The 16,080-nt window shown below is 39.2% G+C and overlaps 2 protein-coding genes across 7 annotated transcripts in view; one reads left to right on the top strand and one right to left on the bottom strand.

Annotated features, from left to right (window-relative positions):
* NUDT13 (nudix hydrolase 13) overlaps nt 1-9,604 on the top strand; it is a 40,992-nt gene extending 31,388 nt beyond the window's left edge. Inside the window, exon 9 of the mRNA XM_054503805.2 lies at nt 7,409-9,604. Coding sequence (XP_054359780.1) covers nt 7,409-7,435 — 27 coding nt within the window. The 3' untranslated portion in view covers nt 7,436-9,604. The remainder of the gene's footprint in view (nt 1-7,408) is intronic.
* ECD (ecdysoneless cell cycle regulator) overlaps nt 1-16,080 on the bottom strand; it is a 39,777-nt gene that overhangs the window by 13,697 nt on the left and 10,000 nt on the right. For 3 of the 6 annotated variants that reach the window (XM_054503783.2, XM_054503781.2, XM_054503780.2), the window contains exons 4-9: nt 14,717-14,804; nt 14,424-14,602; nt 12,391-12,583; nt 10,408-10,536; nt 6,273-6,401; nt 4,265-4,350 (exon numbers count right to left, since the gene is read on the bottom strand). In XM_054503783.2, the coding sequence (XP_054359758.1) occupies nt 4,265-4,350; nt 6,273-6,401; nt 10,408-10,536; nt 12,391-12,583; nt 14,424-14,602; nt 14,717-14,804 (804 nt within the window). The remainder of the gene's footprint in view (nt 1-4,264; nt 4,351-6,272; nt 6,402-10,407; nt 10,537-12,390; nt 12,584-14,423; nt 14,603-14,716; nt 14,805-16,080) is intronic. The other 3 variants (XM_054503787.2, XM_054503785.2, XM_054503789.2) reach the window with 1 other exon arrangement.

Genomic DNA, 16,080 nt, shown 5'->3' with positions numbered 1-16,080 from the left:
CGCCTGAGCTAGAGTGCATGGCATGATCACAGCTCACTGCAGCCTTGACTCTTGGGATCAAGCAATCTTCCTATCTCAGCAAGTAGCTGGGATTACAGGCATTAGCCACTGTGCCTGGCTATTTATTTATTTTTAATTTGAGTAGCTGGGATTACAGGTGCCCACCATCTCATCCGGCTAATTTTTTGTATTTGTAGTAGAGATGGGGTTTCAACATGCTGGCCAGGTTGGTCTCAAACTCCTGACCTCAGGTGATTCACCCACCTCGGTCTCCCAAAGTGCTGGGATTACAGGTGTGAGCCACTGTGCCCGGCCTATTTGTTTATTTTTAATTGACAAAAAAGTGTATAGGTTTATCATGTACCTTAAAAATATTGTAGAGATGTAATCCCAGCACTTTGGGAGGCTGAGGAGGGCAGATCACAAGGTCAGGAGATCGAGACCATCCTGGCCAACATGGTGAAACCCTGTCTTTGCTACAATACAAAAAAGATTAGCTGGGTGTGATGGCACACGTGTGTAGTCCCAGCTACTCGGGAGGCTGAGGCAGGGGCATCACTTGAACCCGGGAGGCGGAGGCTGTAGTGAGCCGAGATCACGCCACTACACTCCAGCCTGGTGACAGAGAGAGACTCCATCTAAAAAAAAAAAAAAAAATTGTAGAGAAAGCTAATGTTTCCTTTGATGACCACTGTCACCCATCGCAATCCATTGTCTTGCTCCCCAGAGGTGACTGCTTTCTCAAGTACACTTTGGCGCTTTTCTTTCTCTCTCTCTGTGTGTATATATATTTCTGTTCCTATTTCTTGTATTTGCTGTCTGTCCTTTTGCTGGAATGTTATTCCCCTAAATACCTGAATGCCTCACTCCTTCACTTCATCCAGGTCCCTTCTCAAAGAAAACTTCCTTAGAAAGGCCTTCCTTGACTAATCTATCTAGAAGAGCAGTCTCTACCCCTGTACCCCAGGGTACACACTGCTTTTTCTTCGTAGCACTTACCACCCCCTAACATTACATAATGGCTTGTGGTCTTTCTCCCACATTTGCATGTAAGCTCTATAAGGACGAGGACACTTTGGGTTCATTTATTATATCCCCAGTACCTGGAATAGGGCCTGGCACATAGGAGGCATTCAATAAATATTTGTTGAATAAATGAATATATATGTTATCTATAAATAATGTATAGTTTTGTTTTGTTTTGAGACGGAGTCTTGCTGTGTCACCTAGGCTGGAGTGCAGTGGCGCGATGTCAGCTCACTGCAACCTCCACCTCCAGGGTTCATGCGATTCTCCTGCCTCAGCCTCCCGAGCAGCTGGGACTACAGGTGCATGCCAACACGCCCAGCTAATTTTTGAATTTTTAGTAGAGACAGGGTTTCACCATATTGGCCAGGCTGGTCTTGAACTCCTGACCTCGTGATCCACCCGCCTTGGCCTCCCAAAATGCTGGCATTACAGGCGTGAGCCACTGCGCCCAGCCTGTATAGTATTTTGTATATTTAAAATTTTTATATATGTAACATCCTCACGGTATGTATTTTATTCTTTTTCATTTTCATTTTTAATTTTTGTGGGTACATAGTAGGTGTATATATTTATAGGGTATATGAGATGTTTTGATACAGGCATGTAATGTGAAATAAGCACATCATGAAGAATGGGGTATCCATCCTCTCAAGCATTTATCCTTCGAGTTACAAACAATCCAATTACACTCTATGTTAAATGTATAATTAAGTTATTATTGACTATAGTCACCCTCTTGTGCTATCAAATAGTAGGTCTTACTCATTCGTTCTATTTTTTTTTTTTGGTACCCATTACTGTACGTATTTATAACTTGCTTTTTTTTTTTTCCCCACTGACATGTTTTTGAAATCTATTCATTTAGATCAGTGGTTCCCAACCAGGGACAATTTTGCCGCCCAGGTACATCTGGCAATGTCTGGAGACATTTTTGGTTGTCATGATTGGGGGATGAGGGAGAAGTCCTATTGATATTTACTGGATAGAGGCCAGGGATTCTGTTAAATGTCCTATGAAGTGCAAGCCAGTCCCTCACAATAAATTATCAGATCCAAAATGTCACTAGCACTGAGGTTGAAAAATCCTAAATCAGATATATGCAAATATAGTTAATCTCTGGTTAACTACTAGATAGCAGGCTGTCATATAAATACACTGCAATTCATTTATCCATTATTGATGGATACTTTGGTTGCTTATAATTTTTCACTATTACAATCTCTGATAAATTGGGGGAAAGTCTATGATATTATATGTAGGAGCTAAAAACAATTCTAAACTGAGAGACAGAGAGCAGAATAATGGCTGGCTGGGTGCAGTGGCTCACACTTGTAATCCCAGAACTTTGAGAAGCCAAGGCAGAGGGATCTCTTAAACCCAGGAGGTCAAGATTGCAATGAGCTATGACTGTACCACTGCACTCCAGCCTGGGCAACAGAGTGAGACTCTATCTCAAATAATAATAATAATAAAAGTAGAATGATGGTTACCAGAGGCTGGGAAGGGTAGCAGAGAGCGGGGGGAAAAGATAGGATAGTTAATGGTTACAAAAATTAGTTAAATAGAAGGAATAAGAGCTAGTGTTTGCTGCTCTGCCCATGGAGTAGCCATTCTTTATTCCTTTACTTTCTTAATAAACGTACTTTCACTTTACTCTACGGACTCGCCCCAAATTCTTTCTTGCACGAGATCCAAGAACCCTCTCTTGGGGTCTGGATCTGGAATGCTTTTTAGTAACATCTTCCTAGCAAATCCCAAAAAATATTTTTTAAAAAATTAAAAAGAGCTAGTGTTTGGTAGCACAACAGGGTGACTACAGTTAATAATAATTTATTATATACTTTCAAATACCTTAAAAAATGGAATAACTAAAAATATTCCCAACACAAAGAAATGATAAATGCTTGAGGTGATGGAAAGCTTAATTACCCTGATTTGATCATTATACATTGTATGCCACATGGACATTATACATGTAATCACATGTACCCCATAAATATGTACAACTAGTATGTATCCACAATAATTAAAAATAAAAAATTAATGGCTAGGTGCATTGGCTTATGCCTGTAATCTCAGCACTTTGGGAGGCCAAGGTGGGTGGATGACCTGAGGTCAGGAGTTTGAGACCAGTCTGGCCAACATGGTGAAACCCCATCTCTACTAAAAATACAAAAATTAGCCAGACATGGTGGTGCATGCCTATAGTCCTGGCTACTCGGGAGGCTGAGGCAGAAGAATCACTTGAACCCGGGAGGCGGAGCACTGCACTCCAGCCTGGGCGACTAAGCGAGTCTCTGTCTAAAAAAAATAAATAAATAATAATAACAATAAATGAAAAAAAGTGAAAATGAAAGGTAAATCTAAAATAAAAGTCTACGATATTAATTCAGCTATTTTAAAAAAACCACAAACATTGGGAATTCAACAACAGGTCTGGAGGGAGATGGAAGTTTGGTTTTAAACTGTTTAAAAATTATCCTGGTGTGCAGAATGGGAGCCTCTCCTGCAACATAAATTAAAATGTTGGACATTTAAGCTACTTGTCATTTTTTCCCCAACAGTAAAAAATAGTTGAGTAAATTATGGGGGTACATCCGTTTGCTGAAATATTGTGCAGCTTTTTTTTTTTTTTTTTGAGACAGAGTCTCACTCTGTCCCCAGGTGCAATCTCAGCTCACAGTAACCTCCCCCTCCTGAGTTCAAGCGATTCTCCTGCCTCAGCCTCCCTAGCAGCTGGGACTACAGGCGCGCGCCATCATGCCCAGCTAATTTTTGTATTTTTAGTAGATACAGGGTTTCACCATGTTGACCAGGATGGTCTCGATCTTTTGACCTCGTGATCCACCTGCCTTGGCCTCCCAAAGTGCTGGGATTACAGGCGTGAGCCACCATGCCTGGCCATATTGTGCAGCTTTTAAAAATTATGTTTATAAAGACTTCGTAATGCCATGGAAAATGTGATATCATGATGAGTAAAATTACATAGAGGAGGGTGCAAAATTTCTTTCGTTGTTTTTTTTTCTTTTTTGAGGCAGAGTCTCACTCTGTCATCCAGGCTGGAGTGCAGTGGTGTGATCGCTTGAGCCCAGGAGGTGGAGGTTGCCAGCCTGGGTGACAGAGTGAGACTCTGTCTCAAAAAAATAAATAAATAAGAATAATAAATAATAAATAATAAATAAGAAGAACTACCTAAATACCAATCTTTGTAGTAGGAGTCTTAACAATAACTCACCTTTCTGGCCGGTCTACTGAGAGCTGGAAGTAATTCTCTGCCATTTCTAGCCTTTCCCGGTACTGAGCAGAACCTTCTATCAGTCCCTTAAAAAAAAAAAATGGTCTATCAGAACATTACTCACAAGTTGTCATGAAAAAAATGTGCTCACCAGCAACTTTCATGGAGGCAGCAAATAATCTACTACTCAGGAATCACGTGCCCCAAGTCCTAGGCCCTGTTTTATCATTAATGGGCCTGTTTGAGCTCCAGTTTCTTCAAATGACGGGACTCAGCTAGATGTAGTGATTCCTAATCTTTTTCACCATTAAGGGCCTATTTCCAGTTTGGAGAGTTTTCTACCATTTTCTTTTACTTAATTACTTATTAAGATATAATTGGCTGGGTGCGATGGCTCACGCCTATAATCCCAACACTTTGGGAGGATGAGGTGGGCAGATTGCTTGAGCTCAGGAGTTCAGGACCAGCCTGGGCAACATGGTGAGACCCTGCCTCTATGAAAAAAAAAAAAATTAAAGATATAACTGATTAACTAGTAATTCACAAAACAAAGTACAGAAAGTTTGCCAAGTAGAATAAAAAATGTCAAAATCCCACTATTACTATCATTTGTTTTCTAAATGCATATTTATAGTGACAGTCATACTTAGTATTTTACATTTTTTAAGAATATACTGGCTGGACACTGTGGCTCATGCCTATAATCCCAGTACTTTGGGAGGCGGAGGTGGGAGGGTCACTTGAGGACATGAGTTTGAGACCAGCCTGGGCAACACAGCAAGACTTCGACTCTACTAAAAAGAAAAAAAAACAATCTTTAGCCAGGCAATGGTGGCACATGCCTATAGTCTCAGCTATTTGACAGGCTGAGGCAGGAGGATCACTTGAGCCTAGGAGTTCGAGGCTGCAGTGAGCTATGATCCTACTACAACACTCTGGCTTGCGTGACAGAGCAAGCCCCTATACAACAACAATAACAACAGTAATAGCTGGGCATGGTGGCTCACGCCTGTAATCCCAGCACTTTGGGAGGCTAAGGCGGATGGATCACCTAAGGTCAGAAGTCCGAGACCAGCCTGGCCAACATGGTGAAACCCCATTTCTACTAAAAATACAAAAATCAGCTGGGTGTGGTGGTGTGGGCCTGTAATCCCAGTTACTCAGGAGGCTGAGGCTGAGGAGAATTGCTTGAACCTAGGAGGTAGAGGTTGTAGTGAGCCAAGATTGTGCCATTGCACTCCAGCCTAGGCGACAACAGCAAAACTCCATCTCAAAAAAAAAAAAAAAAAAAAAAACACCATATATATACTATAATATCATTAGTACTTTTCGTATTGCTATGCCATCTTTATCATCATCATATTCTTAGGGACTTTTCTACTTCTTGGATATTTCCTTTAAAAAGATTATTCAAAGTGAAGGTTCCAAGTTTGAACCTTTCTATACCTCTTAGAAGACACTACCAAATTACTTTCCAGTTAAGATTCTACCAGTTTGCAATGTTACCAGCAAGGTATAGGAGTGTTATTTTTACCATACTCTCGACAGCACAGAATATCATTCATATCCTTTTGTACATACATGAAAGACATTCTTCATTACTGTGTTCATATATATATATATCTTTACTACTTGTGAAGTTGAATATTTTAAGAGAAATTTACTAGGTATCTTTTAATAATTTTTAAAATCCACATCTTTGCTAATTTTCCTATCTGGTGTTTTCATGTTTGCATTATCAAGTTTTTGCAAGTTGTTTTATCTGGTACAGATAATCACTTTCATCATTTAATACCAACAGTGTTAGTTTTTCTCTAATACTGGAAACAGTTCATAGATACCTCCTTCATTAGCACCTCTGAGTACCACTGAACTAGAAAGGTCTCCTTTAAGTCTAGCTTCCATAATTATGTCATACATTTAAATATGGACTATAGGACTTTAAGTCCTATAATCCAGGATTTTCCCTGGATTGAATACTTAAAAACAAAGATATTGCAAGTCCTACCTTAAAGTAATCATTCTTTTTCAGACTCTCAAGGAAACTGGCCCAGAGTGGTGAGGCAGTCACGAGGGATTTCTTGCAGTCAGAAAAATGTGGGCTACATTTGGAGCATAAGATCTCAAATCCATGAGCCTAGATGAGATAGGTAGAATTTTTGTTACTAAGTTCCTTTTTTTCTCATATCTTATTATAACACATTACTTTCTTTCCACTGAGCCACACTCTAGAACTAGGTGACTGGATACATGGGCATTTGGACAATTGTAATACTTTTTGAATTTTATGAAAAATATAAACTTATTCCCAAGTTTCTCAATCATTATAGATTACTAAAAACATAAAAGGAAAGAAAATGATATACCACAAAGATTCCTGTTATCTTCAAAGAGATTCCTTTTCCTGCTGATTACAAAACCAGAAATTTACATTTATTTTTTGCTTGATTATGAACAGGGTTACAAAAGGTTTCTTGTCCAACAGAAATTATACATAAATTGAACATGATCTCAGACATAGTAAAGGGAGGAAATCACTTCATTTTAAAAGTCCTTGATTAAAAAAAATAATAGATGCACATGGCTAAATAATTCAAACGGGGAGCTTCCTTGATCAAGCTAGAGAACACCGTTACCAACTTCTTGCACATCCTTTCAGAAGTAACCTACACACTGAAGTAGATATGTGTGTGCCTCTCTGTATGCATAGCTTTCTACTCCACCCCTTTTGTTGCTCAATGGATGCATACACACTATTCTACACCTTGCTTTTTACACTTAACCATATACCTTGGAGATCACTTACATGAGCACACACAAATTCATCCATCTTACTTCATGGCTAGAGCATAATTTATCTAACTATTCCCCTACTAATGGACATTTAAGTAGTTTCCAGTCTCTTGCTACTATGAACAATGCTGTCATGACTATGCTCCATATGTCCTTGTATATATGTAAAATACGTAGAGAATCATTTTCTAGAAGTGAAAATGCTGATCAAAAAGGTTTGTGCATTTTAAATGTTGATGGATACAGGTGGTCCCCAACTTATAATGGTTTAACAATTTTTTGACTTTATGATGGTGTGAAAGCAATATGCATTCAGTAGAAACCTTACTTATAATTTTTATCTTTTCGCAGGCTAGCAATATGCATACTGTCTCATGATGCTGGATACACAGTGGCAGCAAGCTGCAGTTGGCAATGTGATCACAAAGGCAATCAACCAATACTGTACTCTATAGTATACTGTATTCAATAAATTACATGACATATTCAACAGTTTATTATAAAATAGGCTTTGTGTTAGATGATTTTGCCCAACTGTATGCTAATGTAAGTATTCTGAGCCCATTTAAGGTAGGCTAGGCTAAGCTATGATGTTTGTTGGGTTAGCTGTATTAAATATATTTTTGACTTATGATATTTTCAATTTTTGATGGGTTTATCAGGAAGTAACCCCACTGTAAGTCAAGGAACATCTGTTTTGCCAAAATGTTCTCCCAAGGGATACAATCAATTTATATTCCTATCAACAATGTAGCTGTATTAAATATATTTTTGACTTATGATATTTTCAATTTTTGACAGGTTTATCAGGAAGTTACCCCATTGTAAGTCAAGGAACATCTGTTTTGCCAAAATGTTCTCCTAAGGGATACAATCAATTTATTTTCCTATCAACAATGTCTGAGAGTGTTTTTCTCTATATATTCTCAACAACCTAGTATGTATTATCAAGCCGTTTGATACTTGCTAATAAGTGATGAAAAACACTATTTTGAGGAAGAATCAATATCGTGAAAATGGCCATACTTCCCAAGGTAATTTATAGATTCAATGACATCCCCATCAAGCTACCAATGACTTTCTTCACAGAACTGGAAAAAACTACTTTAAAGTTCATATAGAACCAAAAAGAGCCTGCATTGCCAAGTCAATCCTAAGCCAAAAGAACAAAGCTGGAGGCATCACGCTACCTGACCTCAAACTATACTACAAGGCTACAGTAACCAAAACAGCATGGTACTGGTACCAAAACAGAGATATAGACCAATGGAACAGAACAGAGCCCTCAGAAATAACGCCACATATCTACAACTATCTGATCTTTGACAAACCTGACAAAAACAAGAAATGGGGAAAGGATTCCCTATTTAATACATGGTGCTGGGAAAACTGGCTAGCCATATGTAGAAAGCTGAAACTGATACCTTCCTTACACCTTATACAAAAATTAATTCAAGACGGATTAAAGACTTAAACATTAGACCTAAAACCATAAAAACCCTAGAAGAAAACCTAGGCATTACCATTCAGGACATAGGCATGGGCAAGGACTTCATGTCTAAAACACCAAAAGCAATGGCAACAAAAGCCAAAATGGACAAATGGGATCTAATTAAACTAAAGAGCTTCTGCACAGCAAAAGAAACTGCCATCAGAGTGAACAGGCAACCTACAGAATGGGAGAAAATTTTTGCAATCTACCCACCTGACAAATGGCTGATCTACACAGAACTTAAATTTACAAGAAAAAAACAACCCCATCAAAAAGTGGGCAAAGGATATGAACAGACACTTCTCAAAAGAAGACATTTATGCAGCCAAAAGACACATGAAAAAATGCTCATCATCACTGGTCATAAGAGAAATGCGAAGCAAAACCACAATGAGATACCATCTCACACCAGTTAGAATGGCAATCATTAAAAAGTCAGGAAACAACAGGTGCTGGAGAGGATGTGGAGAAATAGGAACACTTTTACACTGTTGGTGGGAGTGTAAACTAGTTCAACCATTGTGGAAGACAGTGTGGCGATTCCTCAGGGATCTAGAACTAGAAATACCATTTGACCCAGCCATCTCATTACTGGGTATATACCCAAAGGATTATAAATCATGCTGCTATAAAGACACATGCACATGTATGTTCATTTTGGCACTATTCACAATAGCAAAGACTTGGAACCAACCCAAATGTCCAACAATGATAGACTGGATTAAGAAAATGTGGCACATATACACCATGGAATACTATGCAGCCATAAAAAATGATGAGTTCATGTCCTTTGTAGGGACATGGATGAAGCTGGAAACCATCATTCTCAGCAAACTATCGCAAGGACAAAAAATCAAACACCGCATATTCTCACTCATAGGTGGGAATTGAACAATGAGAACACATGGACACAGGAAGGGGAACATCACACACCAGGGCCTGTTGTGGGGTGGGGGGAGGGGGGAGGGATAGCATTAGGAGATATACCTAATATAAATGACGAGTTAATGGGTGCCGCACACCAACATGGCGCGTGTATACGTATGTAACAAATCTGCACGTTGTGCACATGTACCCTAGAACTTAAAAGTATAATAATAATAAAAAAAGAAAATCTAGACATTCCTATCAATGTCTAGATTGTAACATTTTTGAAAGCAAACAAAAAAAAAAAAGAAAAACACTATTTTGTAGCTTTAAAGTGCATTTCTTTTATTATGAGTAAGATTCAATATTTTTCATATATTTAACTTAAAGGTCACCTGTATTTCCTTTTCTGTGGACTATATTCATAGTTCCTGAACATTTTAAAATTAATTGGCTAGTATTATCTTTTTCATATTGACTTAAAGGAACACTTTATATATTAGAGAAGTCAGCTCTTTTTCATTTAGATTGCAAATAGAACACTTTTTCCAGATTTGCTTTTGACTTTATTTATGGAGTTTTTCTTTCCCGTGCAGAAATGCTTAATTTTTGCATAATCAAATTTATCAGTCTTCCCTTTATAGCTTCTGGTTTCAAGTCATGCATAGAAAGGCCTTTCCTATTCAAATTATAAAAGGTTCTTGGTTTTTTTTCAAATTGTATAGTTTCAATTTTTATGTTCAAATATTTGATCTAATTGGAATTTATTTTGGTGTAGGTATTAGGGAATCAACTTCAATTTTTAGATGACTTCACACTTGTCCCATCATCACTTACTAAGTAATCCATTTTTTTCATTCTAATTTAAAATGCCACATTTTACTGCATTCTTACATAAACAGGGTGTATTTCTGGACTTTGTATATTGCGCCACTATTCTATTAAGAGCCCATTTACATAAAGAAAACAGCATTTTCTGGCTCAACGTTACCAATTTCATGCCCAATTCATGGGCTCGGTACTGGGGATCAGATGGAGGAGGCAGCCTGTATCCACTCCGCCGGTCTGGCACAAACCTTTGTTGCACCAACTGTGCATATAGACATTTAGTGAATGTGACCTGGGCATCAAGACACAAAATACATGAGTCTTTTCCTGAAATTAAGACTGTGAATAACACTTCACAGTTAAATATAATGAGAAGTCCATTTATAAGCTTCATATTCATATGAAATGCAAAGAAGATTCAACCTATTCACTGCCTACTTGTTTTTAGTAACAGCTTTATTGAGATACAACTCACATACCATAAAATTTACCCTACCGCTGGCCAGGCATGGTGGCTCATGCCTGTAATCCCAACACTTTGGGAGGCCGAGGTGGGCAGATCACCTGAGGTCAGGAGCTTGAGACCAGCCTGGCCAACATGGTGAAACCCCGTCTCTACTAAAAATACAAAAATTAGCCAGGCATGGTGGCACATGCCTGTAATCCCAGCTACTAGGGAGGCTGAAGCAGGAGAATTGCTTGAACCCGGGAGGTGGAGGAAGTTGCAGTGAGCTGACATTGCTCCACTGCACTCCAGCCTGGGCAACAGAGCAAGACACTGTCACAAAAAAAAAATAAAAAATAAATAAAAAAAAATTTTACCCTACTGCCTACTTTTTACTAATCACTAGTAAAATTCTTATCATTAATTACATTATACAGCAATTAAATGGGTGGAAGATAAAGATAATTCATTTTTTTTTTTCTTTTTCTGAAACAGGGTCTTGCTCTGTTGCAGAGGCTGGAGTGCAGTGAGCAATCATGGCTTACTGAAGCCTCAGGGATAGGGTTTCACCATGTTGGCCAGGCTGGTCTCAAACTCCTGACCTCAGGTGATCTGCCCACCTTGGCCTCCCAAACCTCCTGGGGTCAAGCAATCCTCCCACCTCAGCCTCCCAAGTAGCAGGGATTACAGGTGCCCACCACCACACCTAGCTAATTTTTTTATTTTTTGTAGAGATGGGGTTCACCATGTTGCCCAGTCTGGTCTCAAACACCTGGGCTCAAGTGATCCACCTGCCTTGGTCACCCAAAGTGCTGGGATTACAGGTATGAGCCACCATGCCCAGCCAAGAATAATTCTTAATTCTCTGGAAGAGATGAAATGTTTTATTGTTAAGAAGGAAATAATTAGGCCGGGTGCGGTGGCTCACACCTGTAATCCCAGCACTTTGGGAGGCTGAGGTGGGTAAATCACTTGAGGTCAGGAGTTTGAGACCAGCCTGGCCAACATGGCGAGACACCGTCTACTAAAAATACAAAAATCAGCTGGGCGTGTTGGGAGGTGACTGTAATCCCAGCTACTCGGGAGGCAGGAGAATCACTTGAGCTCAGGAAGCAGAGGTTGCAGTGAGCTGAGATGGCTCCACTACACTCCAGCCTGGGTGAGACAGCGAGACTCTGTCTCAAAAAAAAAAAAAAAAAAAGGAAATAATTATAAAAAATAGAAAAATATGGTCAAAAATAGCTATAAAACATTGAGTATAAAATGGGGAGGCAGGTCTCTTGAAAATTTCCCTCACTGGGTGCAAGAAAAGAAAAAATGTGTATAGTTTGAGCATCCCAAATGTAAATATCTAAAATCTAAAATGTTCCAAAATCCAAAACTTTTTGAGTCCCAACGGTATGCTCAAAGTTTTGAGATTTCAGAATTTTCAGATTTGGGATGCTCAACTAGTAAGTATAATGCAAATATTCCAAAATCCAAATAAATCTGAAATCTGAAATACTTCTGGTCCCAAGTATTTCAGATAAGGAATATTCAATCTATATTAACATGCTATGAAGAAACAGAATATTTCCTTTTTTTTCTAGAGAACAATTAAAATAATGTTTCATTCACTGAGAAATGTAAAAAGAAAAAAATAATAATGTTTCATCTCTGTTTCCAGTAAGAGAAACTAAATGACCAAGATAGAAATCTCACCGATGTCATTATTCGTGTTTCAGGCAAGAATGTCTTGAAAACACGACAAGCTCGCAGGTCAATAGGGTCTCGTAGGTAAAATGCCTGGACTGCTGCAGCCACCAATCTGGGGCGCCGCTTTAGCACTGCCACAATGCCAGCTGGAAGGAAGCAGTGTGCTCGATGAAGGGAGGCCTGAATTTTTTCTGGGTACCTGGGACAGGTAACATAATTACTTTCATTTTACAGTATATAAATACCTAGAATTCTTATACCATTCACATTCTTTTTGACATCTTCTCTTTGTTCATCAAGAGCAGGACGTAGAGAGTGACAAGAGAAATGAAAAAAGATACTGTATATACACTTAAGAATATAAGAGAGAGGGAAAGAAAAAAGTAGGAAGAAACGGAAAATAAAGAAAAGGGATTATTGTAGCTCAATAAAAACAAAACAACTCTGGGAGGCCAAGGCGGGTGTGTCACGAGGTCAGGAGATTGAGACCATCCTGGCTAACACAGTGAAACCCCATCTCTACTAAAAATACAAAAAATTAGCTGGGTGTGGTGGCATACGCCTGTAGTCCCAGCTACTCGGGAGGCTGACGTAGGAGAATCGCTTGAACCCGGGAGGCAGAGGTTGCAGTGAGCCAAGATCACGCCACTGCACTCCAGCCTGGGCGACAAGAGCAAAACTCCATCTCAAGAGCAAAACTCCATCTCAAAATCAAAACAAAACAAAAAAACCTATTATACTTTGGAATAAAGATAAAATCAGAGTTTATTCTTCTAAAAGAATGGTACAAAGTATGCTGAAGCTAAAAGAGATTTTTATTTTTTATTGATTATTATTTTTGAAACGGAGTCTCGCTCTGTTGCCAGGCTGGAGTGCAGTGGTGCAACCTCGGCTCACTGTAACCTCCACCTCCCTGCAACCTCCACCTCCCAGGTTCAAGTGATTTTCCTGCCCTCAGCCTCCCGAGTAGCTGGGACTACAGGGGCCTGCCACCACGCCCGGCTAATTTTTTGTATTTTTAGTAGAGATGGGGTTTCACCATGTTGGTCAGGATGGTCTCGATCTCTTGACTTTGTGATCCACCTGCCCTGGCCTCCCAAAGTGCTAGGATTACAGGCGTGAGCCACCGCGCCCAGCCAAGAAGATTTTTTAATATTGTTAATACCTGAATGGTGCTTAATATTTAATAGGTGCCCAAATTTGAATGGATGAACTAATATGTAATTAGGCTAAGACCTTCTTTTCTGAATAAAAGCTAAAGTTTTATTCAGAAACTGAATTCTGACATAGGTCAAAGAATCCCATATACAGACCCAGAACAACAGAAAAAACCTGAGCACCTTGTTTGTGCTCCATTAGGTTTCTACTTTTTTTTTTTTTTGAGACAGAGTCTCCCACTGTCGCCCGGGCTGGAGTGCAGTGGCGTGATCTCAGCTCACTGCAACCTCCACCTCCCAGGTTCAAGCGATTCTCCTTGCCTCAGCCTCCAAAGTAGCTGAGATTACAGGCACCTGCCACCATGCCCCACTTTTTTTTTTTTGTATTTTTAGTAGAGACGGAATTTCACTATGTTGGCCAGGCTGGTCTTGAACTCCTGACCTCATGATCCGCCCCCTGCTCAGCCTCCCAAAGTGCTGGGATTACAGGTGTGAGCCATCGCTCCAGGCCCATGAAGTTTCTATTTTTAAAGGTCTCAAATTTTTTGCCCATGGATATAGCTAATACTTAGCCACGCTATCTAAGGTAAATAAATGCAAAAATACTGGGACAAGATTGTAACACTTTTAAATGGGAATTTAAAGATGTATCTGTTTCCCGATTTTAAAATCTGTAAGTTTAATTTATTAGTCTATTTCATAAAGAGGAATGAAGACAAAATGAAAATTAGCATTAATCTAGGTGAAAGGTATTTTATAGTCAAAGAAAGACTGATTAACTCCAACAGAGCTCTAAGGAAAACAAACAAAAATCAAAGAAAGACTGAACTACACAAAACCAAAAGGTTCCTTAATTAGAAATGAAAGCGATATTTTTCTTACCCTCTGATGCGCCTATTCACAGCAGCTCGTATAGATTCTGAAGCAAGTATTTTTTCTGAATGTGCTGTGATTATATTCAATGCTTGTGGAATTGTTGGGGGTGTGGTGGGTAACCAAGATTCTGCTCCAGGTTTTCTTGGTGCAGGAATAATACATAACTCCCCATGGTGGAAAAATACCTGCAAATGGTACATTTTAATTTTCATAGTGGGCACTGGCAAACTGTAGGTACATATGAATGTAATGCAGCATGATTTCATCTCTATAAATTTTCTAAACTTGGGTATACTTACCCTATTGGTGCTATTATCAGGATCCAGCCATTTGGGGAGAAAGTCAGCAGCTTCTATTAACAAGAATTCACCATCATTGTCTTCAATCCTAATGCAAGAAAATTTCCAATTTTGCATTCAAAAAGCATATATCTGCTAGTAACCAAAACAGTTTTATTCTAATACATTTTCCTCTTCATCTTAGTAAATATTTGAGTATGTACTATGTGCAGATGGCTATAAGAAAGCAAAATATTTAAGATAACATTAAGCACTGAAGGAGACTATAAGATTGTAAGCAGGAGTTGAAGGTAGATATGATAAGGAAAGAAGATAAGCAATTTACATAAAGAAATATTAGACAAAAATATGAAAATATACAAAGTACTATAGGGTTCCAAAAGAAAAAAAAAACATATAGCTGAGATTAGAAAAGCCTTCATGTAGGAGTGTTATTTGGGCCTGAAAAGATAATTCTTTCTGCCTCATTTGCATCACTTTTTTTTTTGTTTTGTTTTTTGGAGACGGAGTCTCGCTCTGTCACTCAGGCTAGAGTGCAGTGGTATGATCTCAGCTCACTGCAACCTCAACCTCCCATTTTCAGGCAATTATCCTGCCTCAGCCTCCCGAGTAGATGGGATTACAAGTGCCCGCCACCAGGCTCAGCTAATTTTTGTATTTTTAGTAGAGATAGGGTTTCGCCATGTTGCCCAGGCTGGTCTGGAACTCCTGACCTCAAGTGATCCGCTCGCCTCAGCCTCCCAAAGTGCTAGGATTACAGGTGTGAGCCACCATGCCTGGCCTGTATCACTTTTTTAAATTTAATTTTTTTAAATAGGTTATACATTCACATGGTTACATTTTTTAAAAAAATATATTAAAAGTTACATGGCCAGGTGCGGTGGCTCACGCCTGTAATCCCAGCACTTTGGAAGGCCGAGGTGGGTGGATCACCTGAGGTCAGGAGCTCAAGACCAGCCTGACCAACATGGAGAAACCCCGTCTCTACTAAAAATACAAAAAAAATCAGCCAGACGTGGTGGCGCATGCCTGTAATCTCAGCTACTCGGGAGGCTGAGGTAGGAGAATTGCTTGAACCTGGGAGGCAGAGGTTGTGGTGAGCTGAGATCGCGCCATTGCACTCTAGCCTGGGCAACAAGAGCGAAACTCCGTCTCAAAAAAAAAAAAAAGTTACAAAATGAAAAAGTCTCCGTCCTACTTTTGTCCCTATCTGCTCAACCCTACATGCATCACTGCTGTTTCTTGTATATCCTTCTAGAGTTTGCTTACACATAATCTAGCTATAGAAATATATATTTGTATTTTCTCCCTTTTTTACACAAGACATAGCATATTTTATATACTGTTATATACCGTTCTAGCTC

Source organism: Pongo pygmaeus, chromosome 8 (assembly GCF_028885625.2).
Source record: "Pongo pygmaeus isolate AG05252 chromosome 8, NHGRI_mPonPyg2-v2.0_pri, whole genome shotgun sequence".
NCBI classification, from domain to species: Eukaryota; Metazoa; Chordata; class Mammalia; order Primates; family Hominidae; genus Pongo; species Pongo pygmaeus.
This window is presented reverse-complemented; position numbering and strand designations above follow the sequence as displayed.